Raw genomic sequence first — 26,804 nt, forward strand, 5'->3', positions numbered from 1 at the left:
AATGCCCCACAAGTGCTGTGGAAAAACAACTTCTATTTACATACTAGCACAGAGACACTGTCTATATGTTAGTCCATTTTACACTCATGAGAATCTCACATTAGTATACATGTGGAGGAATCAAGTCTTGGATAAAGTTAATCTCGCCTAAGACCACAACGTTTTATGGTAGAAAGAATCTGAAGTCAGACTTTCTGACTGTAAATTCTGTAATATTTCCACAGTAGCCTGTGAAAAATGAAGAATCTTCAAAAGAAGAAATGGTACTTTTCATTTAGTAAATGGTACTATTTTATTTAGAAACTGTACTACTTATTTAGTAAAATGTGGTAATTTTCCTCAAGGATCAAGATCAGTATTGAGTCACTTCTGTAATAACTCTAACACTATAAATTTCAGTTTTAAGTTTATTGACCAATATCACCTAATTTTTTTAATTACAGCTGTGGGTTTCAAGGGTTTCCTCTGAAAGCAGAATTAAATACGGCAATATGACATGTCAACAAGTGCTTTCCTCATTCGTCTTCACTAGGAAATCAGGTTAGAGCATAAAGTAAATGTTTCGTTCTCAGGAGTAGATTTGGTAAAAGTAGACAGAACAGGAAAACCAGTAGTTTTCTAAATTCCTTCTCAACTATTTAGTTATAAAATGGCTTCATGAACAGTATTGTAATAATCTTCTGAGATATAGTAATTTTACATAGTATATTTTATGAGTCAATAATCAAATCTTTATGTTATTCACCATCTTCTCCACTCTTGTATCTTTGCCTACCTAGTCATGGAAAAAGCCAGAAAGTGACTGAACTGATAATTAGTTGCCAAACATGCCTATATACATAAATATGTTAGGACAGAGGTCCCTACTTTTTTTGAATAGGAAGAGCCTTTTTTAACATAAATACTTTTTCCTATGGACTCCCACATTATAGATTTTTTAGTTGTATCTGCTGATAGAGAAAAATATAAAATTATTGAAAGATAAAATGAATTTGGTAAAACTTACAAATAAATTTATATTTTATCAAACACAAAAAAAAATCTCCTCAATTTGAAAATATAATTGCCCATATACATGCAAGGCCACTTTATTGATTCAATTTACAGGCTATCATGCTTGACGGTCAAATAAATTCAAAGACTTTTTGCAATGCACTTCCCATGCATAGGGGCTCAGGATATATAAGTTAGGGACTACTAATGTTGGACAAGCCGACTTTCAGAACATAGCTTAGAAATATACGAGTTAATTTAGGATTAATATAAATTTAATGTGAAAATTACTAGACTGATATGGAGAAGGCTGTATGATATAGAGGAATAAATTTTTGGAATTTGAAAATCATTAAGACACTCTTTTTAAAATGCACCTTAATGTTGCAAGAAAACTAAAATACTATTTTATGATGAAAAGAATTCCGAAATACTAAAATCAGCCCAGATTACAAATATATTTCCCAAATTGCTTATTAACCTGTTTATGTCTTTAAAGTAAGTAATTTGGAATAAAGTCTAAAAGATTGGTTTAGCTATTACATTTTCCATCTAACTAAAAATATGTCAATTTAAAAATGTTCTTTCAGCAATAGAATTTATTCATTTGAATTAGTTCTTTTGAATATGGAACAAATAGTCACACAACTAATTTGAGTATGCAAAATATTCTAATTTGCAACATTTATATCTTGATAAATTTTACACTAAAATTTTTCCATTCTTAAGACTTTTTCTTCTTCTTTTTTTTTTTTTTAAGATTTTATTTATTTATTTGAGAGAGAGAGAATGAGAGAGAGCACATGAGAGTGGGGAGGGTCAGAGGGAGAAGCAGACTCCCTGCCGAGCAGGGAGCCTGATGCGGGACTCGATCCAGGGACTCCAGGATCATGACCTGAGCCGAAGGCAGTCGCTTAACCAACTGAGCCACCCAGGCGCCCCAAGACTTTTTCTTCTAATTAAAAAGACACTTGCTATTTTATTTTGTGTATCTTTTTGATATTTCCCTTGAAGTCAATAGACATTTTATCTTTTTTTTTGAGTTCTTTTTTTTTTAAAAAGATTTTATTTATTTATTTGACAGAGAGAGAGAGAGAGCGAGAGAGGGAACACAAGCAGGGGGAGTGGGAGAGGGAGAAGCAGGCTTCCCGCGGAGCAGGGAGCCTGATGCGGGGCTCGATCTCAGGACCCTGGGATCATGACCTGAGCCGAAGGCAGACGTTTAACGACTGAGCCACCCAGGCGCCCCTTTTTTTGAGTTCTTAAATAAAAAATGAAATAGGAGAATTTCCCATTAGATACTTAGGTTGTTTTTTTTTTCTCCAAAGTTGAGATAGTAAATAAACTAGAATATCAAATAGTTTTATTTTCCTAGATAAAATTATATAGATTTTCTCCTACATTTTCCACTAACCTTTTTTTAAAAAAAAATCATAAAGCAAATAGAATAAGAGTTTTAAAATGTTTTCATTGTTTTTAATATGGCATCAATCCAATTATCAGTTGATGTATCCCATAAAAATACAGTGCATCTGTGAAACACAGACCTATCAAAAGCATTTGAAACTTAAACATACCAGTGGTATTCTAACTATGACCCATTGCATGCTAGATTTCATTTGGACAAAGCCTTCCTAAGGTAGTTTAGGTAGGTAGTAGGTTAATAGATAGATTTTTAGGAAAGAAGGAACAGAGAGATAGAAGTGTAGGAATAGAAGGAGGATGGAATGGAGGGAGTGAGAAGGAAGGAAATCACTATTTTAAGCTATGGTATGATGCTAAGATAGTAGATATTTAACATAAGAGACTGTTTCCTAATTCCAGATAATTGCCAGAAAGTTAAAAAAAAAAAAAAAAAGTAATTGTATGTATCACCTGATCTTTTCTTGTCCAGTAACTATCAACCTGTCTAAGGAGAAACACAATAACCAGGTAAAAACAATTGTGGGCATATCAAAGTCTGCAGGTCTGGTAGCAACAAGAGTAAGATAGTAGCAGATCATACACAGTTCACTGAGGTCTAATCCCCTCTCAATCTTATAGGTGATCTCAGCAAGTTAGAAGACAGGACAACTGGGTTGAAAGGTACATTCTTATCCCTGGCTTCAACAACTTTATTTTGTCAACTTAAGTCTAAAAGAGAGAGAGAGAGAGCATGAGAGCATAGTAATTAATGTACATTTACCTCTCCCCATTCATATGAGCCAATATTGCCAAAAGCTGTTCCTCCCCATGAACAGAAAACAATTGTGCGGTCTGGTCTCCACCCTTTCTTAACTCTTAACATCAAGGCCCGGATAAAAGCGCTGATTATGGCAGTGCTGCTGGCCCATTCTTGTCCGTAAGGACCGTATGTGGTATGATGGTGGCTGCCAACTATGATATACCGGTCTGGAAATAGAAGGAAACAAGGGCCATTAAAACAAAATATAAACCTTAACAATAAATTTAATGACATTTACATAATCCTGTTGCACAACTGAGCACCAATTATGTAAAATCGTCCTAATAATTAAGAGTACTTTAACATTTTTCACCCACTGTCTTGATTCACACATCTGTGTATATCAAAGCAGAGGCAGCTGCTGAACTCAATTATGATTCCAAAGCTTAGATCCATATTACTGTCCTTTGCAACATGCATATTAATTAATGAAGTATACAAATATGCCACAATGAAACCTTTATCTAACATTTTCCCAGAATCATAGTGGGAAGTGTCCTGTAAACAATGTGTGTATGCTCAGTAAATATTAATGAACTATTAATACATATGAGGGAGCAGTTATTCAGTAGCTGTAAATATTAAATAATGTGGTAGTCATATATGGATTTTGAAATAAATGAAGTATTTAGGGAATTAATTATAGCTTCCAACTTAGAGTTTTAGCTCCTCTCATTTCCCTGAAGGAAAAAAAAAATCAACATCAAAAGTAATCCAACTACTGTAAAAGTTTTCTTTTCACATTATTTCATATAATCATGCAAAATTCATTAGACACAACATAAAAAGATCTCCATGACACATGGATGGGGCCTGCTCAGTGTACATTACTGACTATTGTCAATAATAAGGTAGAAAAAACTCTATCTCCAGAGTTTCCTCTGATTTGGTTGCCACTGAATGTTGCTGGTATAGAACTCTATTTCACCAAGTAGTCCTATACATCGGTGTAAAAAGATTTCTTCACTGAGTGTCATTTTATTCAGAGATGTTCCATAGCTCACTGGTGTAGACTCTGAAGCCAACCCTGCTTGGGTCTGGATCCACTATTCGATTTACTAGTTGTGTGACCTTGGAAAGCTTATCTAAGCTCTTTATGCCTTGATTTCTTCAAGTATAAAATGAAAATACAAATACCACATACATCATTCACTTGCTTTGAGTTTTAAATGAGTTACTAAGTGTAAAGCACTTCGAACAGTGTCTGACACATAAGTACTACCTGTGTGTGGAATAAATGAATTACTCCTTTACTTCATGGCATCAAAAAGTTATTGGACAGAAAATCATTGTGTGAAGTTATTTTAGTTTTCTACACTAATCTTAGAACCAGCAATGAATTTGATCTGCCAACAATTTTTTTTTTTTTTTAAAGATTTTATTTATTTGACAGAGCGAGATACACAGCGAGAGAGAGAACACAAGCAGGGGAAGTGGGAGAGGGAGAAGCAGGCCTCCTGCAGAGCAGGGAGCCCAATGCGGGGCTCGATCCCAGGACCCTGGGATCACGACCTGAGCCGAAGGCAGACGCTTAACGACTGAGCCACCCAGGCGCCACCATGATCTGCCAATATTTTATCAAAATTTAATTAATGGTATATCCAGGGTGGCTGCAAATGTTGAAACTCAGGGAATTTATTTACTCATCTCCCAGATATGTGTGAAAGTTCTGCTTGGGATTATCTGTATTCTAGATAAACCATATCCAAAAGCCTTAATGATTGTTTCTAATTTTCAGAGTCATTAAATAAGAAAATCATGTGAATGAACAGCCAATATTTTTGTGTAGAATTCAAATAAACAAAATTTGGGAAGCTTTGCTTATTATACACTGAAGAATATTACTGGTAAATTGATTTTAAGAAATTGATTTTTTTCTATATTGAATTTCAATTAGGAAAGCTCTTCTACCCTCAAGCTAGTATAGTTTTGTACAATTTGTTTTTTCTATAAAAACTTGTAAATGTAGCAATGATGATAAATATTTCTGGTGCTTCAATTAGAGATTCTTATGATGGAAATTTGTTGAAATAGTTGAAATGCAGCCATGACAATTTCCAAACCCATTTATATCTTGTATTGAAAGACATTAAAATCAGAGGTTGAAAGACATTAAAATCAGAGGTTGTTCAACATTGCTACTGTAAAGAAATCAGAGAAAATATGAACCTTCCATAAATTTTCTAAAAGAGTTGGCTGGCAAGAAACTTGGGGAGATGTAAAACTTGATCTCAAAATTCTCTAGGTTATCAATTACAGGGTCAATTTGACTAAAGTTGTGGAGAAAAATAATTCTCCAAGGAGAACCAGAGTCAATATCCCAACCAAATCAACAGAAGTGGCACAAGACTGCTGCATTTGACCCTGTATGCCAAGCACTCAGACAGCAGGATGTGGCTCAATCTCACAATGCATTCAGGAGAATCTCTTAATTAATATATGTACTAGCTAGTGTTACTTTTTTTATCCTGCATCATATTATCTGAAGATGCCATGAACATCCCAGAGCAAGGTGTATAATTATTTAAAATTTAGCCGGGTGATCATTTTCTTTTTTTTTTTTTTTTTAAGATTTTATTTACTTATTCATGAGAGACAGAGAGAGAGAGAGAGAGGCAGAGGGAGAAGCAGGCTCCCAAGGAGCAGGGAGCCCGATGCGGGACTCGATCCCAGGACCCCAGGATCATGACCTGAGCTGAAGGCAGATGCTCAACCATCTGAGCCACCCAGGTGCCCCCGGGTGATCATTTTCATAAGCATCTTCAAAACCTAAAGCCATGCAGACATTAGGCAGAACTGTCAGTGGACCAAGGTTCAGAGACAGAACATAGATTAGCACTGAAAGATTAGATTTTGGAGATAAAAACTTTTATTATTTTTTTAAAGACACCATTAAAACTAAAATATTTTCTTTCTTAAAATGTCCTTTCTTGATAAAAGTAAAAACTCCAGTGGTTATGTTATAGTGAAGAAGAATAAACAAACAAACAAAAAACATTGGTTTTTGTAGCTTTTCTTCATGAGGCACATGCCAATTTAACAAATCTAAACTCTGTTTTCTTCTTTTGTTTTGTTTTGTTTCCCTTATACTCTCTACTTTGGTTTATTTTTGAAGAGAGTAAGAGAGAGAATAAAGACTTACTTCTTGGTTTCCTACTGACTCACTCTGAGAGTGGTATGAACTAGTTACATCTGAATTAGGAAATGCATTTAATTATGTTCTTACATTGTTATAGAGCATTTTCTTGTGATGGTTTAATAGATTATAAATACATATAGAATCTCAGCCCTACTTACCCGGAGATGTCAAGCCCTTTAAATATCCAACAACATTAGTAACTGTTTTGAATTTTGTAACTGTCTGAACTTGCATGTTGACAATTCTTTCATCTGAAAAAAAGTAAGATATTTACTTTTCTATATTCTGTTGTTTTTTCTTAAAACATTCAAATTAATTTATCTAATATCACTAACAAAAGAATTCCAAACAATTGAATTTTTTTAGAAAATCAAAGTTATACCTTTTGACAAATATCTATTCAATACTTTGTGTCAACTCTATTTTAGGTACTTGTTATACAATGATGACTAAGTTACCATTGCTGGCCTCACAGACCTGCAGAGCTATAAAGAGGCAGCTCTAAGCTACAATTAAGTTCAATATGAGAGCACCCAGAAGACCTCAGGGAGATGGGGACAACTCATATTTTAAAAAAATACATATCAGATAAAAATATTTCTGAAGAAATTTAAGTACTTTTCTAGCTTCAGAAAAAAGAACATGTGGAAGCTAATTTAACCTTCCTGTATGACTCATTATTACATTATCACATTGAAAACTGTAAAGCATTACAGAAATTAAAAGAATAAAGGTTTCTAAAGTTAGACATATTTCCAAATATTGCAGTCTTCATTTTCACCTGTGTTGACTGCTTCTCACCTGTATTCTAAATCTCCACCAAATTGCTCTGCCTCTTTGAGTTCTTGTATTCATGCCTGATATTCAAAAATTAAGGCAACAAATAAGGCAAAGACACCAATCAGGAGATACTTCAGTCATAGTCCTGAAGCTATCTTTGAAGGCCTTTAGGGGTGACATGTATTAATCCTGTATTTGATGGATCCTGGGAAGTCTGGGGGTAGGAAGTTTCTAGGAGAGGTTCAAGGGCAGCCAGGAGGTTCTGTTGGGGGTGGGTAGGGGTGGCCATTAGAAAGCAGCTAATGCAAAGCAGCAGCACTATACTGACAGCCTTCAGATGTCACTTCTTTCTAGTAGATGAAAATTGTTATGATAAATAAGTTTCTTCTTTCCTTGAATGTACCCTTTCTAACCATTTAAATGGGAAATCAGTATTCTGAATTTGTTAAAATTAAAACTAAAACAGGAGTAAAGACACCATGAGAGAATGCCTGAGCATCTCATATATGAGAAACGGAAATCTGCTTAGAGCCCGAGTATTGTGGTTTTAATTTAGGTGCTATGCATTTTTGTTTGCTTTAAATTAATATACTTGGTTTTTTACAGCAGTTTCAGATTTATAGAAAAATTGATCAGAAAATACAAAGTTCCCAAATATCCAATCTCTCTCCCTTGCTCCTATTAACATCTTTCATTTGGGTGATCTATTCATTATCATGATAAGCCAGTATTAATACATAATTATTAACTAAAGTCCATAGTTTACATTAGGCTTCACGCTTTGTGTTATACCTACTATGGATATTGACAAATGCATAAGGGCATGTGTCCAACATTACAGTATCATACAGAACAGTTTCATTGCCCTAAAAATCTCCTGTGCTCTACCTTTTCATCCTTCCCCTACTCCCTCCTTATTGAACCCCTGGCAACCACTGATCTTTTAAATTTCTCCATAGTTTTCCTTTTTCCAGAACATCATATAGTTGGACTCATATATTTGTTTTTTGTTTTGTTTTAAGATTTATTTATTTGTTATAGATAGATAAATAGCAAGGGTGAGAGGCAAAGGGAGAGGGAGGAGAGAATCTCAAGCAGACTCCCCACTGAGCACAGAGTCCTACACTCCTGGATCATTTGTTCTTGTCTGATTTTGGTATCTGGATTATACAGCCTCACAAATGTTTAGGGATATTTGCTTCTTTTCCTGGATTTTCTAAGAGTTTATATGTAGCACAGGGATCATCCATTTTACAAAGGAGTACTAGGATTCATACATAAACTATTTGGTCCTCATAGTTTGTGTGTGGGGTGGAGAAGGAGGGTACATTCTCACTTAATGTATATTTTCATTTCATTTAATTAATATTTTCAAATAAATATTAATGGTTATAAATACATTCAGATTTTAACATGTTCATTTCTTCTAAATTTATTTGCACTTAATTGTTCATGCTTCCAAAAAAGGAGAATTAAAAAAAAAAGAAAATCATTGCCATACATAGTTGTTTTTTGTGTTTTTTTTTGGTCCTCTTTTCTAACATTAACTCACTCATCTTTTTTTCCCTTATCAGTTTTGCCAGAAGTAGCTAATTTATTAGTATTTTCAAATGGGATTCATATCCTCATTATATATTTTTTCCACTTCAATATTATGTTCTATGCTTACCATTACCTTTGCTCAATTTCACCTGGATGCATTTAAGGCTACAGATTTTTTATATAGATGTGGTATATTAATTTCAACATATAGTCTTATTATTTTACATTCTCAATTTTAGAATTTTACTATCATTCTTTTTTTTAACACTATTCTGAGTTTGCAAGTTATTTTTTAAAAGATTCATTTATTAATTTGAGAGAGAGAGAGAGAAAGAGCAGAGAGAAGGGGGAGAGGGAGAGGAAGAGAGAGAATCTCAAGCAGACTCCCCACTGAACCTGAGGCGGGGCTCAATTTCAGGACTCTGAGATCATGACCTGAGCCAAAACTAAGAGTCAGTCACTCAACTGACTGAGCCACCCAGGGACTCCCCTATCATTCTTCCTATAATACATATAATACATTAGTTCAAATATTTTTTTAAGTATCCAAATACAAGGTGTATGTTACTATTGATATCTAACTTAATTATGGGCAGTAAGCAAGGTCTGTAAGCTATTGATTCTTTGATATTATGTGAGAATTGTTTTGTGACCCTGTTGGCTATTACATCCAATAAACAGAGAATATACATTTTAATAAAATGTTCCATAGAAAAACATGCATTCCCTATTATATGACTGCAGCATTTCATATATATGTCCAGTAGATGAAGCTGGAAAACTGTGTGGTTATAACTTTATTAATTGTATAATATTTTCTCTATTATTGAGACATGTTAAAGTTTCCCATATGATTTGTCTTTATCAATGCCCTGGCAATACTATCAAATTTTTCTTTGCATATTTTTAGACTAGTTACTTTCATGCATTCAAGTTCGGAATTGCTATATCTTTCTGATTTCTATATAGAATATGTAGAACAATTATTCTTTGCATCTTCTCTATCCCAATTTTTTTTCCTAAACTCTTCCTCCCCACTTCCCCTCTGATATTAATAAAATTATTCTATCTTTCTTTTGCTTAGTATTTCTCCAATATATATTTTCCCTGCATTACATTTACTTTTGCCAGGCATCCCAGGGGCATCTCTGGCTCGGGGACAATTTTCATGCAAATTTCTTGGCTTGCAGTTTCGGCACTACAATAGTAGTGGAAATTCTGAGCTAGAGTTTTGGGTTTTTTTTTAAGATTTTATTTATTTATTTATTTGACAGACAGAGACACAGTGAGAGGGAACACAAGCAGGGGGCATGGGAGAGGGAGAAGCAGGCTTCCTGCTGAGCAGAGAACCCGAGGTGGGGCTCGATCCCAGGACCCTGGGATCATGACCTGAACGTAAGGCAGACGCTTAACGACTGAGCCACCCAGGAGCCCTGAGCTAGAGTTTTTGATTTCTAAATACAGATTTTTTTTTTCACCCAGAGCTCAGATAGAAGAAAGGTTTCCTCCACCAGTGGGTGAGTTCCTTTCTAGTCTTCCTACTACCCCCATAGTCCTGCATTTATATAGGAATGCTAGTTACAACTCCCTGCTCCCTATAGGCACATAACTATGTCTTCTGTCCTCATGTACTGCTATATTCCCACTGTAATTTACCAGAATCCATAACTTCCCACCAGCAGGCAACCACCAGGTAAACTCTTTTGCTTATTTCTCTGATTCTTTGTTCCATCTTCATTTTTGCTTCTGGATATTTGACTTTCTTTTTTAATAGCTGCTTTTTAAAATGCTTTTTCTTCTATTTCATAGAGTCCTCAACATTTGTATGGAAGCATTTCAAATACTTTATCCTGACCTCTTTACATCTTAAAGTCTAAGATTCCTATCTAGAAAATACGCAGAGATCTGAAAAAGTGAAGACAATCTTTTGCTCGGAGGAGGATGCTATATTTACATTGGATCCTCCTAACCGACAGAAGGACCTTCTTATGTACCATTGTGCAAGGACCAGACCAAAATAACAATATCTAATATAGCAAAAATCACTTTTTCATCTATTTATTTGCATCCCTATACATGATATTGATCCTAATACTTATTGTTTTATAATATCCCATGCCCATATCTGAAAACAAATATTCATAGTCTGTTTCCCTTCATGAGAAGCAGCACCATGATCACACTTTCACTTTTAACATGAATGTCAGCAAAACCTTGGATAAACTCTCAAGACACATCTATTGCTGTTAGCATTGCTTATTTAAATAACCCATTGGCAAGGCAATATTACTCTTCATAGTAATAATAATAGTAATCCTATACTTTGGAGTTTATTCTACAAGAATAATTGAATTCTTCCCAGTATAATCTATAATAATAATTACAAAAAAACAACATAAATATCCCAGACAGGGAAATGACTTAGAAAATTGTGATAAAATGTGTGCCTGTTAAAATATAAAAATATGTAGAGACATGGATACCCAAAAATAGAATACCAAGAGATATAGATAATGACTGAACTTCGGTAAAAATGTGTGTTTACAGACAAAATATTAAAAATGAGAGAATAAATAAATGAAATAAAAACTGGGTTAGGAAGGCCTCCCAGGGTCTGCTGGGGTGAAATACTGTTGTAAAAAAGCTTGAACATACCTGAACCCTTGGACATTTATTCTTCTCCTCCAGTTCCCAGGGGTGGTGGGAACTAAAACCTAAGGAGACCATCTTCCCCTATTGCTCCACCTTGTAACACCAAATCCCTGAAAACTGAGGCTGTCTGGGGAACTGTCAGAAGACACGAAGACTCCCATTATGCAAACCCAGAAAGATAAAAATTGGGGTCTGACTCCAGTTCTGCCCTCCTATAAGTCATAAGACGGTAGCTAATACTTTCAGAGCAACAAAAACTCCCAGACTAGAATAACTAGATATCTGGTTGTGAGGTCCACAACCACACAAAAGAAACATAACGAACATATATCCTACCTAAAATATTGAAACATACAACACATGAATTTAAAAATAAGCATCATAATTAAATACAAGAACAGAAGGGGATCCATTAGCAAAAAGAAACAACCAGAAAACATTTAAAAAGAAAAAGTAATAGGTAAGGAAATAGAATAATTAGAAGAAATATGACAACAGATAGGATTAGTAGATAGAGATGGTAAGTAATAGATATGACTGACAACTGAATTTAAGAGCTATATCAGATGAGAAATTTTTCCAGCAACCACAGAAAAGGATAAAGAGAGAAAATAGGAAAGTACAATTAAAATTCATGGTGGATAGAAATAGGATTTCTAGAAATGATACAAGAAGAAGAAGAAAAATAAATGGAAGAGAGAAAATATTTAAAGAAATAATATTTTTCCAGAAAAAGGGAAAAACACATCTATATATTTTATTTTATTTTTGTTTTGATTTGTTTTTGTTTTTGCTTTAAAGATTTTATTTGTTTATTTAACAGAGAGAGAGAGCACAAGCAGGGAGAGCGGCTGGCAGACAGAGAAGCAGGCTCCCTACAGAGCAGAGATTTACAAATATGGAAAGAGAAAAAATTAGGTATTGATAAGTCCTTCTGGTTTTCTAGATAGATATAAAAATAAATAAAAATATAATCTGTATGTACATATATATTTATACATATTTATATTAAAATATAATATTAAAATATATTTCCCTAGTTTTGTTTACTAAGAAGTACTGAAAGAAGTAACACTCCAATAGCAATGAGCACATCTAGAATCCGCGTCTCATTTTCTAGATACCATTCTCTACTCAAAGGAACTAGGACTCTTTGGAGAAATGGCTGATAACAGGTTTGGGGCCGGGAAGCACAAAATGGTTTGGCATATCAAATTTTTGCTGTCTCAAAAACAAAGGAAATTTCCAAAGAATAATGAGAATATGCCAATAGACAGAACATAGGTTAAAGGTGATATTTTGGGCTGACCTGGGACAATTTGAGTATCAAAAAAAAAAAAAAGTAGTACTGAATTATAACCCATTGAATAAATTAAGGATATAAATCCTAATTATATATAATAAACTGATACTCTATGTATAAGTAAACACCCAAACAAATAGGAAAAAGAGAGCTCTTCTTTACAGTAGAGTGCCAACTAATAAAAGCGAAGGAATGATGAATTTGGAAGGTCACTGTTGGCATCATCTTGGTAATGACTAATTGGGCATAAAGCATAAATAAACATTTAAACTAGTGGGTGGACATAAGAGGGGGTGGGAACAGGATCTTCGCATGATTTCAAATGATTATTAATTGTAAAAGAAAAAAATTTAAAAATAGTAACCTCAAGGAGGAGCCCTCACAGATTTTTTGATTACTTTAATTGAATTATCAAGGTTAGCATTACCAGTAATGGGACAAGCTGATAGTAATAGGGAAAAAACAGTCTCACTCTGCAATATTGCTGTCAAAGATGCAGAGGCTGAAATTATTCATGGGAAAACATCAGCTAGACCCATACTGGGGAACATTCTGCCGATAGCAGGCATGTAAGCTTCAAAACTGATAAAGCAACGGAAGTCAAGCAGAGACTGAGACTATTCCAGGCTTAAGGAAATAGGACACTTGATAACTCACAACACGTGACCCTAGTTTAGATCCATTTGCTATTTAGGTCATTACTGAAACAACTGGCAAAATTCGAATGGGGCCTTTGGAGTGCATGGTAGTAACGTATCAATGTTTCATTCCTGATTGTGATGGTTGTGCCGTCTGTGTAGAGAAAATGTCACCGTTTGTGGGAGAATTCAGATGTGATGGTTCATCATGTCTATAGCTTGCTCTCAAGTAGTTGAGAAAAAAATATTCCTTGTACTATTCTTGAAACTTTTCTGTAAGTTTGCATTTATTTCAAAATTTAAAAAAAATACATTTGAAATTAGAAAATCCTGGATAACATTTAGATGCCGTTTGTTCTTTAAAAAGTCAATGCATGTATGTGTGTATGTACTGCTACTTTAAGATAACATTTCCAGCTCACATTTGCCAAATGTTTTCTGTCTTTCATGCTTCAAAGTTTGATGGCAGCTTTAAATTTGATGTGTGAAGTTCAAAAGATTTCAAGATGACAAAAATGTGTTCCACTCAGAGAACATTTGTATTCAAATAGGGTGAGGAGCGTCAGAGCTGAAACATAAAAGTAGTTGCCTCTCTCTAGTCCTTAACTTCATCACGTGCAGAGAAAAATACTACAGAAATTATTTTCCAGTGATAATTCTGTCTTGCATTTTTGTTGTTATTATGAAGACTTGACTAGTTGTCTCCTTCATCATAGTTAACAAGGCTTCATGTCCACCTGCACTGTGAGTAAGCATGACCCAATAGCTAGGAAAAATCCCAACCTTATTTAGAGAGATTTGAGGACTGAAAACTGCTGCTAACTCTGAGTCCTAATTCCAATAAATAGGCTTTTGTTGGTTTCTTAAACATAGTTCTTGCTTGGATTCCTAATTTTAATTGAGTATTTCTCTCATTCTGTGTACCTGACTCTCTTTTTAGCTACCTGACTCTAGAAAAGAACTTTTAGGATTCGGGCTATGATTTGTTTTCTTTATTTTTCAATTTCCCTGCACCCTAGGGACTGGAATCTACTCTAGAATCATACTTTTGATGATTGGGACTCTATAAACTGCTAGCATCTTTCCTAAATGACAACTGCTTCCCTAAATACCTGAGTATAAACTGCTTGTGGATTCTATGTCATCACAGCTTATATAGCTTTCTGAATGCTCCATTTTTCCATGTGACATCTTCCTATTGCCAAATGTTTTTTTGACCCAATATTATTGATTGACATCATATGCTCTAGACCGAGGGTCTTATTCAAAATATTTATCAAAATATTTATCAACTGATACAGCATACATGCTGACCAATCAGAATGCACTGGCAGCAAGTAATTGGAGTGCCCACACCAGTGGATACAAACTGATATCATCAGACCTGCCCCAGATACTATGTTCTTCTTGCCATACTGCAATTTTCTCAGGAGCTCCGTTTCAGTCTACCCTGCAGGGAACATCACATTACACAAGAGTTCTACAGAAGCAAGGGGTGCCTGGGTGGCTCAATTGGTTAAGCTTCTGACTTTGGCTCAGGTCATGATCTCAGGGTCCTGGAATCGAGCCCTGTGTCTGGCTCCACATTCAGCAGGGAGTCTGCTTTTCCCTCTCCCTCTCTCTCTGCCTGTCCCCCCCACCTTCATGCATGCTCTCTCTCTCTCTCAAATAAATAAAATCCTTTTTATTAAAAAAAAGAGTTCTTTTTTTAAATTTTATTTTATTATGTTATGTTAGTCACCATACAATACATCATTAGTTTTTGATGTAGTGATCCACGATTCATTGTTTTCGTATAACACACAGTGCTCCATGCAGTACGTGCCCTCCTTAATACCCATCACCCCCATCCCCCTCCCCTCTAAAACCCTCAGTTTGTTTCTCAGAGTCCATAGTCTCTCATAGTTCATCTCTCCCTCCGATTTGCCCCCCTTCATTCTTCCCTTCCTTCTCCTAATGTCTTCCATGCTATTCCTTATGTTCCACAAAGAAGTGAAACCATATGATAATTGACTTTCTCTGCTTGACTTATTTCACTTAGTATAATCTCCTCCACTCCCATCCACATTGATGTAAAAGTTGGGTATTCATCCTTTCTGATGGCTGAGTAATATTCCATTGTATATATGGACCACATCTTCTTTATCCATTCATCTGTTGAAGGGCATCTCGGCTCTTTCCATAGTTTGGCTATTGCAGACATTGCTGCTATGAACACTGGGATGCAGATGGCCCTTCTTTTCACTACATCTGTGTCTTTGGGGTAAATACCCAGTAGTGCAATTGCTGGGTCATAGGGTAACTCTATTTTTAAATTTTTGAGGAACCTCCACACTGTTTTCCAAAGTGGCTGTACCAACTTGCATTCCCACCAACAGTGTAAGAGGGTTCCCCTTTCTCCACAACCTCTCCAACATTTGTTGTTTCTTTCCCTGTCCATTTTTGCCATTCTAACTGGTGTAAGGTGGTATCTTACTGTGGTTTTAATTTGAATTTCCCTGATGGCTAATGATGATGAACATTTTTTCATGTGTCTGTTAGCCATTTGTATGTCTTCTTTGGAGAAGTGTCTGTTCATGTCTTTTGCCCATTTTTTGACTTGATTATTTGTTTTTTGGGTGTTGAGTTTGAGAAGTTCTTTATAGATCTTGGATACCAGCCCTTTGTCTGTAGTGTCATTTGCAAATATCTTCTCCCATTCTGTGGGTTACCTCTTTGTTTTGTTGACTGTTTCCTTTGCTGTGCAGAAGTTTTTATCTTGATGAAGTCCCAAAAGTTCATTTTTGCTTTTGTTTCACTAGCCTTTGGAGATGTATCTTGAAAGAAGTTGCTGTGGCCGATGTCAAAGAGGTTACTGCCAATAAACTGAGCAACCTGGATGAAATGGATGCCCTCCTGGAAACCTATAAACTCCCAAGACTGAAACAGGAAGAAACTGACAACCTGAATAGGCCAATAACCAGTAACGAGATTGAAGCAGTGATCAAAAACCTCCCAAAAAACAAGAGTCCAGAGCCTGATGGATTTCCTGGGGGAATTCTACCAAACATTCAAAAAAGAAATAATACCTATTCTCCTGAAGCTGTTTCAAAAAATAGAAAAAGAAGGAAAGCTTCCAGACTTACTCTATGAGGCCAGCATTACCTTAATCTCCAAACCAGGCAAAAACCCCATCAAAAGGAGAATTTCAGATCGATATCCCTGATGAATATGGATTCCAAAATCCTCAACAAAATCTTAGCTAATAGGATCCAACAATACATTAAAAGGACCATCCACCACAACCAAGTGGGATTTAACTCCGGGATGCAAGGGTGGTTCAACATTTGCAAATTAATCAATGTGTTAGAACACATTAATAAGAGGAGAGGGAAAGAACCATATGGTCCTCTCAATTGATGCAGGAAAAGCATTTGACAAAACATAGCATCCTTTCCTGATTAAAACTCTTCAGAGTATAGGGATAGAGGGAACATTCCTCAAGTTCATAAAATCCATCTATGAAAAACCCACAGCGAATATCACCCTCAATGGGGAAAAGCCGAGAGCCTTTCCCTTAAGATCAGGAACATGTCAAGGATGCCCACTCTCACCACTATTGTTCAACATAGTACTAGAAGTCCTAGCAACAGCAATCAGACAACAAAAAGAAATAAAATGTATTCAAATTGGCGAGGAAGAAGTCAAACTCTCTTTTTGCAGATGACATGATACTTTATGTGGAAAACCCAAAAGACTCCACCCCCAAATTACTAGAACTCATACAGCAATTCAGTAATGTGGCAGGATACAAAATCAATGCACAGAAATCAGTTGCTTTCTTATACACTAACAACGCAACTGTAGAAAGAGAAATTAGAGAAACGATTCCATTTACAATAGCACCAAAAAACGTAAGATACCTCGGAATAAACCTAACCGAAGAGGTAAAGGATCTATAATCTAGGAACTACAGAACACTCATGAAAGAAATTGAAGAAGACACAAAAAGATGGAAAACATTCCATGGTCACGGATCAGAAGAATAAACATTGTTAAAATGTCTATACTGCCCAGAGCAATCTATACCTTCAGTGCCATCCCGATCAAAATTCCAATGACATTTTTCAAAGTGCTGGAACAAACAATCCTAAAATTTGTATGGAATCAGAAAAGACCCTGAATCACCAAGGAAATGCTGAAAAAAGAAAAACAAAGCTGGGGGCATCACGTTGCCCGATTTCAAGCTATATTACAAAGCAGTGATCACCAAGACAGCATGGTACTGGCACAAAAACAGACATATAGACCAATGGAACAGAATAGAGAGCCCAGATATGGACCCTCAACTCTATGGTCAAATAATCTTCGACAAAGCAGGAAAAAACATGCAATGGAAAAGACAGTCTCTTCAATAAATGGTGCTGGGAAAATTGGACAGCCACATGCAGAAGAATGAAACTCGACCATTCTCTAACACCATACACAAAGATAAACTCAAAATGGATGAAAGACCTCAATGTGAGACAGGAATCCATCAAAATCCTAGAGGAGAACATAGGCAGTAACCTCTTTGACATCAGCCAAAACAAGAGAGTTCTACACAAGAAGTTTACACAAGTTCTAGTCCTAAGACCCAACTAGGTCCACTATGTCCCACCTCACCTGATATGATACGTCTTACCATATCCTGAATACTGACAATAACACCAGCTACCAAAAAAAAAAAGTCTTTTAAAACTTTTATCCACTAATTACAATAATGAGTTTTCTAATAGAAACCTTAAGAATTAATTTCAAGTTTATTGAAAATAAAAAGGACAGAGGAACTAGTTAAATAAAATCATGAGGAAGCATCCCACAAATCTAGAATGTAGGACATTCAGGACAATAGACTTGATCCTATAGATCTCAGTGTTAAGAGAAGAAAAAGAAGATGGTGCTAGATTAGAAGGGATGTAATTTGTAGGACTGGCTTGGATTTTGGTTTGTATAAACCCACTGTAAAAACTGGGATGACTGGTAAAACTCAATTTAGTTTGTGTATTAAATAAGGTAAAGTTTACTATCATGAAAAGTAGAGATACTTAATTAGATAAATGCATTCCAAAATAATATGTATAGTATGATCTCCTTTTGGTAAAAAACAAAACAAAACAAAACAAAAAAAACCTCTAAATGTGTATATAAAAATCTAGAAGGATTTATATTAAGTATGGATAGTGATAATTACTGGGTGATAGGAATGTATTCTGGACTAAACCATTTCTCTTCAAAACTGTATGTTGAAGCCCTAACCCCTAGTTTAGCTCTATTTGGAGTTAGGGCCTTTAAGGAGATAGGGTTAAAAGAGGTTCTTAAGGGTGTGAATTTAATCTGATAGGACTGGTGTCTTTATAAAAAAAGAGAAAGAAACACCACAGGTTTCTTACTCTCTTTATGTGTGCACAGAGAAAAGTCCATGTGAGGGCAGAGTAGGCAGCCATCTCCAAGCCAGCAAGAGAGCTCTTATTAGAAAGCAAATTTTCTGGCACCATGAGCTTGGAGCTCCCATTCTCCAGAACTGTGAGAAAAATAAATGTCTGTTGTTGAGGCCACCAGGCCTATGGTATCTTGTTATGGAAACCCAACATGACTCATACAGAATGTGTCAACTTGCTTCCCTGTTTTTGCTCATCTCTCTTTTCTAACTCTTAGCAAACATCAACTGCTTTTGCAATAATAGAAATTAAAGAGAAAAGTCCAATCTCCAAATCTGTGTTAGTGCTGTAAAATTTTTGTTCTAAAAAAAGTGAGACTAGTATAAAAATACTGAATGAAAACTGTTTGCTTGGTCATTTTCACCACTTCCTTTCTTAGTTTAACAGCTATCCCTGAGCCTACATACACACACACACACACACACACACCCATGCATGTATGATGTATTCTTATGAACTTACATGCATTTTGGAAAAAATATTTGAAGTTTAATATTATTATTTTGAATTAGTAAAATTATATAAATAGGAAGATGTTTTAAAAAATATGAATCCCAGAAAAAAATAACTTTTATCTTCTTTGTATCCCTTAGAAGAGTGAAAATTGATTAACAGATTTTCCACATCTTTCTTTTTTTTTTTTTTTTTTTAGATTTTTTTTTTTTTTTCATTTATTTATTTGTCAGAGAGAGAGAGAGCACAAGCAGGGGGAGCAGCAGAGGGAGAGGGAGAAGCAGGCTCCTCACTGAGCAAGGAGCCCGATGTGGGACTCGATCCCAGGACCCTGGGATCATGACCTGAGCCGAAGGCAGACGCTTAACGACTGAGCCACCCAGGTGTCCCCAGATTTTCCACATCTTTCTATCAAATCATTCTACAAATGACAAATTATCAAATTCATCAGTAGACTAATCATCTGCAACACTAACTGGACTGCATATTTCCCACATTTCCATCCAGATCTACTTTTACCCTTCACCTAGTTCTGTGCCCCAAGAAGCTCTATAGAGAATATCTACCTGGTTCCTCTGTTCTTGGCTTTAGGTTGGGTTTAGCCAATAGAAGATATCAACAAGTGATCAGCAGGCTGAGTAAGAGAAATATTAGAGCATTTGTACTCTCACCCTCCCTGGCGGGTCACTTGCTGGCAGTGACTGCATTCCTCGACTGAAAGCCAAGGCTCCTAGCAAACCGCCCTCTCCCACCTCTTAAGGACTTGCCAGTTTCTGTCACTCCTCTCCCTTCTTGAACGTTTAGTTTTATAGATAGTAACAATTACTAGCCTTGGGGTGGTTCACCATCCTTTTTCTTTTCTTTTCTTCTTTTTTTTTAAGATTTATTTATTTTACAGAAAGACAGAAGACAGGGGGTGGACAGAGGGAGAGGGAGAGAGAGAATCTCAAGCAGACTCCCTACCGAGCGTGGAGCTCAATAGGCAGGGCTTGATCTCACAACCCTGAGATCATGACCTGAGCCAAAATCAAGAGTTGGCCATTTAACTGACTGAACCACCCAGGCACCCCTCACCATCACTTTTCCATTTTCCTTTACCTATCCACACTTGTGCATAGGCCCTTGGCCAAACTCCCTTGAATTGCACATTTTTAGTGTGGGTGTCATTGATTTCCTGATGGCAACCTGATTTATATGTTGACCAACTTAGGTATATTTACTGAGTCATCTATATGTGTTGCCAGGAAATGAATAGATGGTGAGGAGGAGAAGAATTTCTTTTATAGTAATAGGGCAGGCTAGGATGTTCAGACCAACTTTCCCACTGAAAGTAATTTACAATGCTGAATAAAATACAAAATGAATCTTGTTAACAGCATCTAAGAACTAGAGGGTAAGGAATTACTAGGTCAAAATTTAAGTTGTGATAGGAACCCAGATAAGTAACACAATAAAGCTGCTTTCAATTTGAGGGAATTTACTGAACCTGGAGAATCTTTTAATCTTGATGGCCTTATGAGATGCAAAGTTTAGAAGAAAAAGCCCTGGGCCTGCCCAAGTTGGAGAGAAGGGAGTTCCAAAAAGAGATTCTTCCTCATAAAGTAGAATCCTAAATGACTCCCCACTCCCATCTAAGAGATAGCAAAGAAAGTTGTCTGGCATGGAACAAAGCAGGAAAAAGGATCTTTAAAAAGCTATAATTCTAGGGTAACTCTAAAAGAATATAGAAAGTATTTATAACTTCTAAAGTAGTAAAGGGAAAAATATAATGACAAAATAATCTAAATCTAATGAGAGAAATAAGACAAAAGGAAAACACGTGGTACAAGGAAGAAACACAAATTCAGATAAAAATATATAAGCATAAATACATTAATAATCACATTAAATGTAATGAACTAGGGGTTTCAGCTAAAAGATAATCAGACTGTATTTAAAATACAAATTAGCTGTTGGGTGCCTGGCTGGCTCATTTGGTAAAGCATGTGACTCTTGATCTCAGGGTCATGAGTTAAGTAGAATTTAAAAAATACAAACTAGTTGTTATGAAGAAGAGATGCTAAAAGAGAAATATATAGAAAGTTGGATAGTAAAAAAAAAAAAAAAGGATATAGCATAAAGACACTGACTATAAAAGAAGAAAAAGCCAGTGAGGCTAAATTAATGTCAAGCCAAATCAAATTCAAGACAAGCATTAAAAATATAAAGAAGATCACTTCATCTGGTAAGTGTTTCAACTGACCGGGAAGGTATGATGTATTTGAACTTATAAACATCTAAGAAATGACCTTAAAATATATGAATCAAAAACTGACAGAACTACAAAATCAAATAGACAAATCTATACACATAGAAGATTTTAACAATAATAATAAGATGTAACTATTTGAATAACCTGACTAAGGTACCTAGTTTAAGTGGGCATAGAACTCTACACCTGACAACCACACAGCACACACTCTTTCCAAATACTCATAGAACACTGGGCAATACACTCTGGAAAACAGTATGGAGGTTCCTCAAAAAGTTGAAAATAGAGCTACCATACGATCCAGCAATTGCACTACTGGGTATTTACCCCAAAGATACAAATGTAGGATCTGAAGGGGTACATGCACCCCGATGTTTATAGCAGCAATGTCCACAATAGCCAAACTGTGGAAAGAGCCAAGATGTCCATTGACAGACAAATGGATAAAGAAGATGTGGTATATATATACAATGGAATATTATGCAGCCATCAAAAGGAATGAGACCTTGCCATTTGCAATGACGTGGATGGAACTGGAGGGTATTATGCTGAGCGAAATAAGTCAATCAGAGAAAGATATGTATCATATGACCTCACTGATATGAGGAATTCTTAATCTCAGGAAACAAACTGAGGGTTGCTGGAGTGGTGGGGGTGGGAGGGATGGGGTGGGTGGGTGATAGACATTGGGGAGTGTATGTGCTATGGTGAGTGCTGTGAATTGTGCAAGACTTTTGAATCACAGATCTGTATCTCTGAAACAAATAATACATTATATGTTAAAAAAAAAAAAAGAAGAAGATTGCAGGAGGGGAAGAATGAAGGGGGAAAATCGGAGGGGGAGATGAACCATGAGAGACAATGGACTCTGAAAAACAAACTGAGGGTTCTAGAGGGGAGGGGGGTGGGAGGATGGGTTAGCCTGGTGATGGGTATTAAAGAGGGCACGTTCTGCATGGAGCACTGGGTGTTATACGAAAACAATGAATCATGGAACACTACATCAAAAACTAATGATGTAACGTATGGTGATTAACATAACATTATAATAAAAAAGAAAAAATAAGAAAAAAAAAAGAACCCTGGGCAATAAAGGAAACCTCGAAACACCACATAGAAATAAAGCTAAAATAACACATTCTAATGAAAACTGAAGGGGCACCTGGGTGGCTCAGTTGGTTGAGCATCTGCCTTTGGCTCAGGTCATGATCTCAGGGTCCTGGGATCGAGCCCTGAGTCAGGCTCTCTGCTCAACAGGGAGTCTGCTTCTCTCTCTCCCTCTCTTCTCTCTCTCTCTCTCTCTCTCTCTAATAAATAATTAAAATCTTTAAAAACAATTAAAGTTGCTTATACTTTAGCTCAGAAGAATATCATATTCTTCCAAGTAGCATACAAGTGCCTAAAGCATGGCAGAGAGAGTCAGGAGATGCTACTTCCAACTTGAGGAACATGGCATTTGCATGGAGCTTTAAAGGACTGAGGCTTTTCAACTTAGAGACACAAACTTGAAGACATGTTTGGATAATACTAAATAGAATGATATGGAGAAATACTGGATATATGAAGGAAATAGAAGGATGTACCACCAGAAAGGCACTGAGGAATCAGCCCATTGCAAAAAGTGGATCATCAAACTATAAAGACAGGGTATGCTCTAACAGAGTTTATCACATACATAAACTACAAAGTTTAGTTGAAGCTTCTGTAATTTGAAAGAAGCGACAGGTACTTGAGAAATGATATGACAAGAATACAGGAAACTATAAAAATTGCTGAGAAACATTAGAAATTGGAAAACATTTGTTAAAGTAATTCTGCCTAAGAGTGTATATCTCAGGTTGTCTTTACAACTTTTAACAAACAAACACAACTCTAGACTGAATCTAAGTTGAATCATTTCTGAAAATCAAAACTGTCAAGACAGAAAGCTGGAAACGTGAGAAGTTCTAGGTGAATGACAGATCTGTGTCACCCTTGGTAAACCCAACCTGCACTCCCCAGGAAACAGAGAATTGACTGTACTTTCTGCGGACTTTGGACAATAGGTTTCCCACCTATGTTCACTCTGTTTAAGACCCTTGATGAGTAGTCCTTCAAAGTCATTTCTGAAGCTTTTTTTCCTTTTGTCCGAGGACTTCAGACTGGCAGCTCATGAAGGCTGATCTTTAGTTCTACGGATGACTCTGTTATCAGCTTCCAGCTCAGACTCCTAGGTTCACTATGCAACTGGCTGCTTGAAGAGCCATAAAATTGCTATTGCACAGTTTAGTGACTCCTAACATTTGTCATGACACTGATTGCAAAAGTATTCTGACTCACTGAATTTTTGTAATAAAAAGTGGCCACTGTATCTATATGCATACTATATAGAAGTTGTCTAGACAAACTGAAATTTTCACATGTTCTTCTGGATATTTTCCTCCACATTTGTGGCTGGAGGTTATTTAAGCCTACCCTTCCCTAAAACAAGTTTGCAATTCTCTTCTATTTTCTTTTCAGGCCTTCTGAGGAATTCTCTTTCCCAGGGCCCAAAAAGGGCCATATCATATCATTTCCACACCATTCTATTATCTACTTGATGTATCTATGGAGACACTTTTTAAACAGAACATAATGTACTCCTGGATCTTCTCACGTGTAGCAACGTTAGGGCTACTCTGAACAGGTTGATTAGTTTCATATGTAACAAAAAATAATGCTGAATTCAACTGCACTAATAACATTTCTTGTTAATGAATATTTCCTGAAAAGCTAAAATTTACTATTTGCCAATAAATTTTAGTTTAACCTCAACTTTTAGACAATATGTTTAATACATCTTTTTAAATTTCTACTCAAGAAATGATAATAATGAATACTTATAAGTAGCTGTTAACAAATTAGAAATATAAATCTTCAAAATACATATGAAATATGTAAAGCTATAACTGACCTCACTATATTATTCTAATTAAAGTAATTTTTATCAAAGAATATATAAAATTGTGAACAGGGAAATTATATATATATAATATATATAACATATATATATATATATATTTCTCCATTTGAAGAGATGATCCAAATTTACTTATGTAAAAACTTGTCATCACTGACGACATTTTTATGTAACACAGAAATAGCCATTTTTCTATTCATCAAAAGTGATTCATCAAACATATTAAAATGTTTCTTTTAACTTGATTCATTTATATTTTTTGCCTTAAATTAATGGATTTTAAACTTCCTCCTCTCCTTTTTCCACTATATTCATGGTTTTTAACCACAAACTCAGACTGATAACCGAAAATTCAAATTCCCATGTTTTGGTTGATTCTTAAGGACAAAGACTGATAACATATTAGATCAACAGGTAAGCCATATAAAAAGTAAGACAAGACCGTGGAAAATAAAATACAGTCAATATGCAATTATCTAATCAACCCATTTGTATATATATTGCAAGACCTTTTTTTCCTGCTTATTTTTCTATTCCTCAAACAATTTTTAGTTCTCTCAGGACTTTCCATATAAATACCCTGCTCTCACTTCATTTTGCTGAACCTATTTCATGAATGCAGATATTAAATACCTTTGTTTAGTTTAAGTTTTATGGTCTGTTTCAGTTAGGCCCAACATAGATTGACTAAAAAAAGGGGGGGAAGGGGGGATGTTGACTCATATACATGGCCAGTTCAGTAGATTTGGCTTCAGATAAAGCTTTAGGGCTCAAATGATGTGGAGAAGATTTTCTCTCTCTTTCCCACCCCCACCCATTATTCACTTGTACCTTCCTTGTGTTGGTCCATTTTCAGGTAGGCTATACTCTCAAGGTCCCAAAAAAGTTACCAAGAGATCCCGGGGCTACAGTCTTTTTTTGTTCAGCTATAGTGTTAAAGTGAGTCATTGCTCAAATAAATTCCAGAAACTGAGTCTTGGTCCTGTTTGGCCAAGATCATCCTTGAAGCAACCATTATAATATGGTTGATGTGATATGCCAATAGACTTGAGCTAAGGAGGATCTATTTCTAGAGCTTGGGGTGTGGCCAAACATATTCATACTATATTGCTGGGAAATGTTGGCAACAGTTCAAAGAGGGGGAGGGGCAAATGGATGCTAAAAAAGCAAATATGATAGGCGAATTCCACTATGCTCTTGTCTGGATTGTGGAGAATTTGGATTTGTTATATACAAAGGATTAAATGGGTACAATAAATAATTAGTTGATTTGTACATGCATTTTTAATGTACTCCTGCCTAACTTCTCTGTGAAGATTCTCCTATACTGAGGCTCAAGACAAAGAAAATTCCACAATAAGATATAATTGTAATATGCTTCAAATTAATTTTTTATTCTATAAACTATAAGCATTGCTCTTATTGCCCCAAAATATAGCACTTCATTCTGTATCCTTTCCATGTCCCATCCTGATATATATCACAATGAGCAAATAATGTGTTCATGTGTTTATGAGAAAACATAAAAGTTAATTAATTATCGTGGCTGTATCATAAGTATTATTATCCAAAACACTGTGGGTAGAAGCTTGTTACCCTACATTTAAGACTAGCTTAAATTTAACAACTCACAACTCACTCAGACTGCTCCATCACTATTTGGGAAATCTAAATGTACTTAAAAAGATGATGAAAGGAGTACCCCTTATTTCATTATAACATGAAATATCTACATCTACAAATTTTTCTAAAAACAATAATAGCTACTATATCCATGAGGAAAACTTGATATGGCATAATTCCTTACAAAAGCAGACCTATCCTGTTGCTTTTTTAACAGTGTTTTCCTTAGAACTAAAGTATTATCATAGTGTTTTTACATATTTTAACAAATAGAGCCCACAATCAATTTGTAGGGCTCAGAATAAAAGACAATAAAAAATGAAAAAACAAAACAAAACAAAACAAAAAGATCCTCAAAGACTTCTTCCTTCCTGCTTTGAGGACCTAGACTTATCAGTGTTTTCTATATTTCCTACCTGCTCAATCAATAATCAGTTTAGGAGGCACTCAAATGATAGGGCTTTGAAAAGTGTATGCGTGTCTCTAACAGAGGGCAATCCTGTATGTATTCAGGTTTGGGGTTTCTTTTTAGGTGTCTTCAAAACATTTTTTTTTTTTTTTAATGCTTTTGTTGTCAAGAGAAAAGCAGATGAGATAAAACATGGGTCGTTGAGCCTCCAGGTCTGGACACAGAAACAGAGTCCTCACGTTGAATTTTACAACGACTAGATACAAATTTAACAATATGTAAAGGGAGTCTCTTCTTTAGAACACTAATGCTGAGGCTGGAGGCAGAAATAATATGCAGCCCGTGGCTCGCACCCCACCGCAGGTAGCTTAACTACTTCAGTTTTATACAGTGTGTTCCA

At 35.6% G+C, this 26,804-nt stretch overlaps 1 protein-coding gene across 2 annotated transcripts in view; it reads right to left on the reverse strand.

Moving 5' to 3' along the window:
* Positions 1-26,804, reverse strand: part of NAALADL2 (N-acetylated alpha-linked acidic dipeptidase like 2) — a 1,303,067-nt gene that overhangs the window by 313,563 nt on the left and 962,700 nt on the right. For both annotated transcript variants that reach the window (XM_078069051.1, XM_078069053.1), the window contains 2 exons: positions 6,515-6,607; positions 3,179-3,384 (listed from right to left, as the gene is read on the reverse strand). In XM_078069051.1, the coding sequence (XP_077925177.1) occupies positions 3,179-3,384; positions 6,515-6,607 (299 nt within the window). The remainder of the gene's footprint in view (positions 1-3,178; positions 3,385-6,514; positions 6,608-26,804) is intronic.

Source organism: Halichoerus grypus, chromosome 1 (assembly GCF_964656455.1).
Source record: "Halichoerus grypus chromosome 1, mHalGry1.hap1.1, whole genome shotgun sequence".
NCBI lineage: Eukaryota > Metazoa > Chordata > Mammalia > Carnivora > Phocidae > Halichoerus > Halichoerus grypus.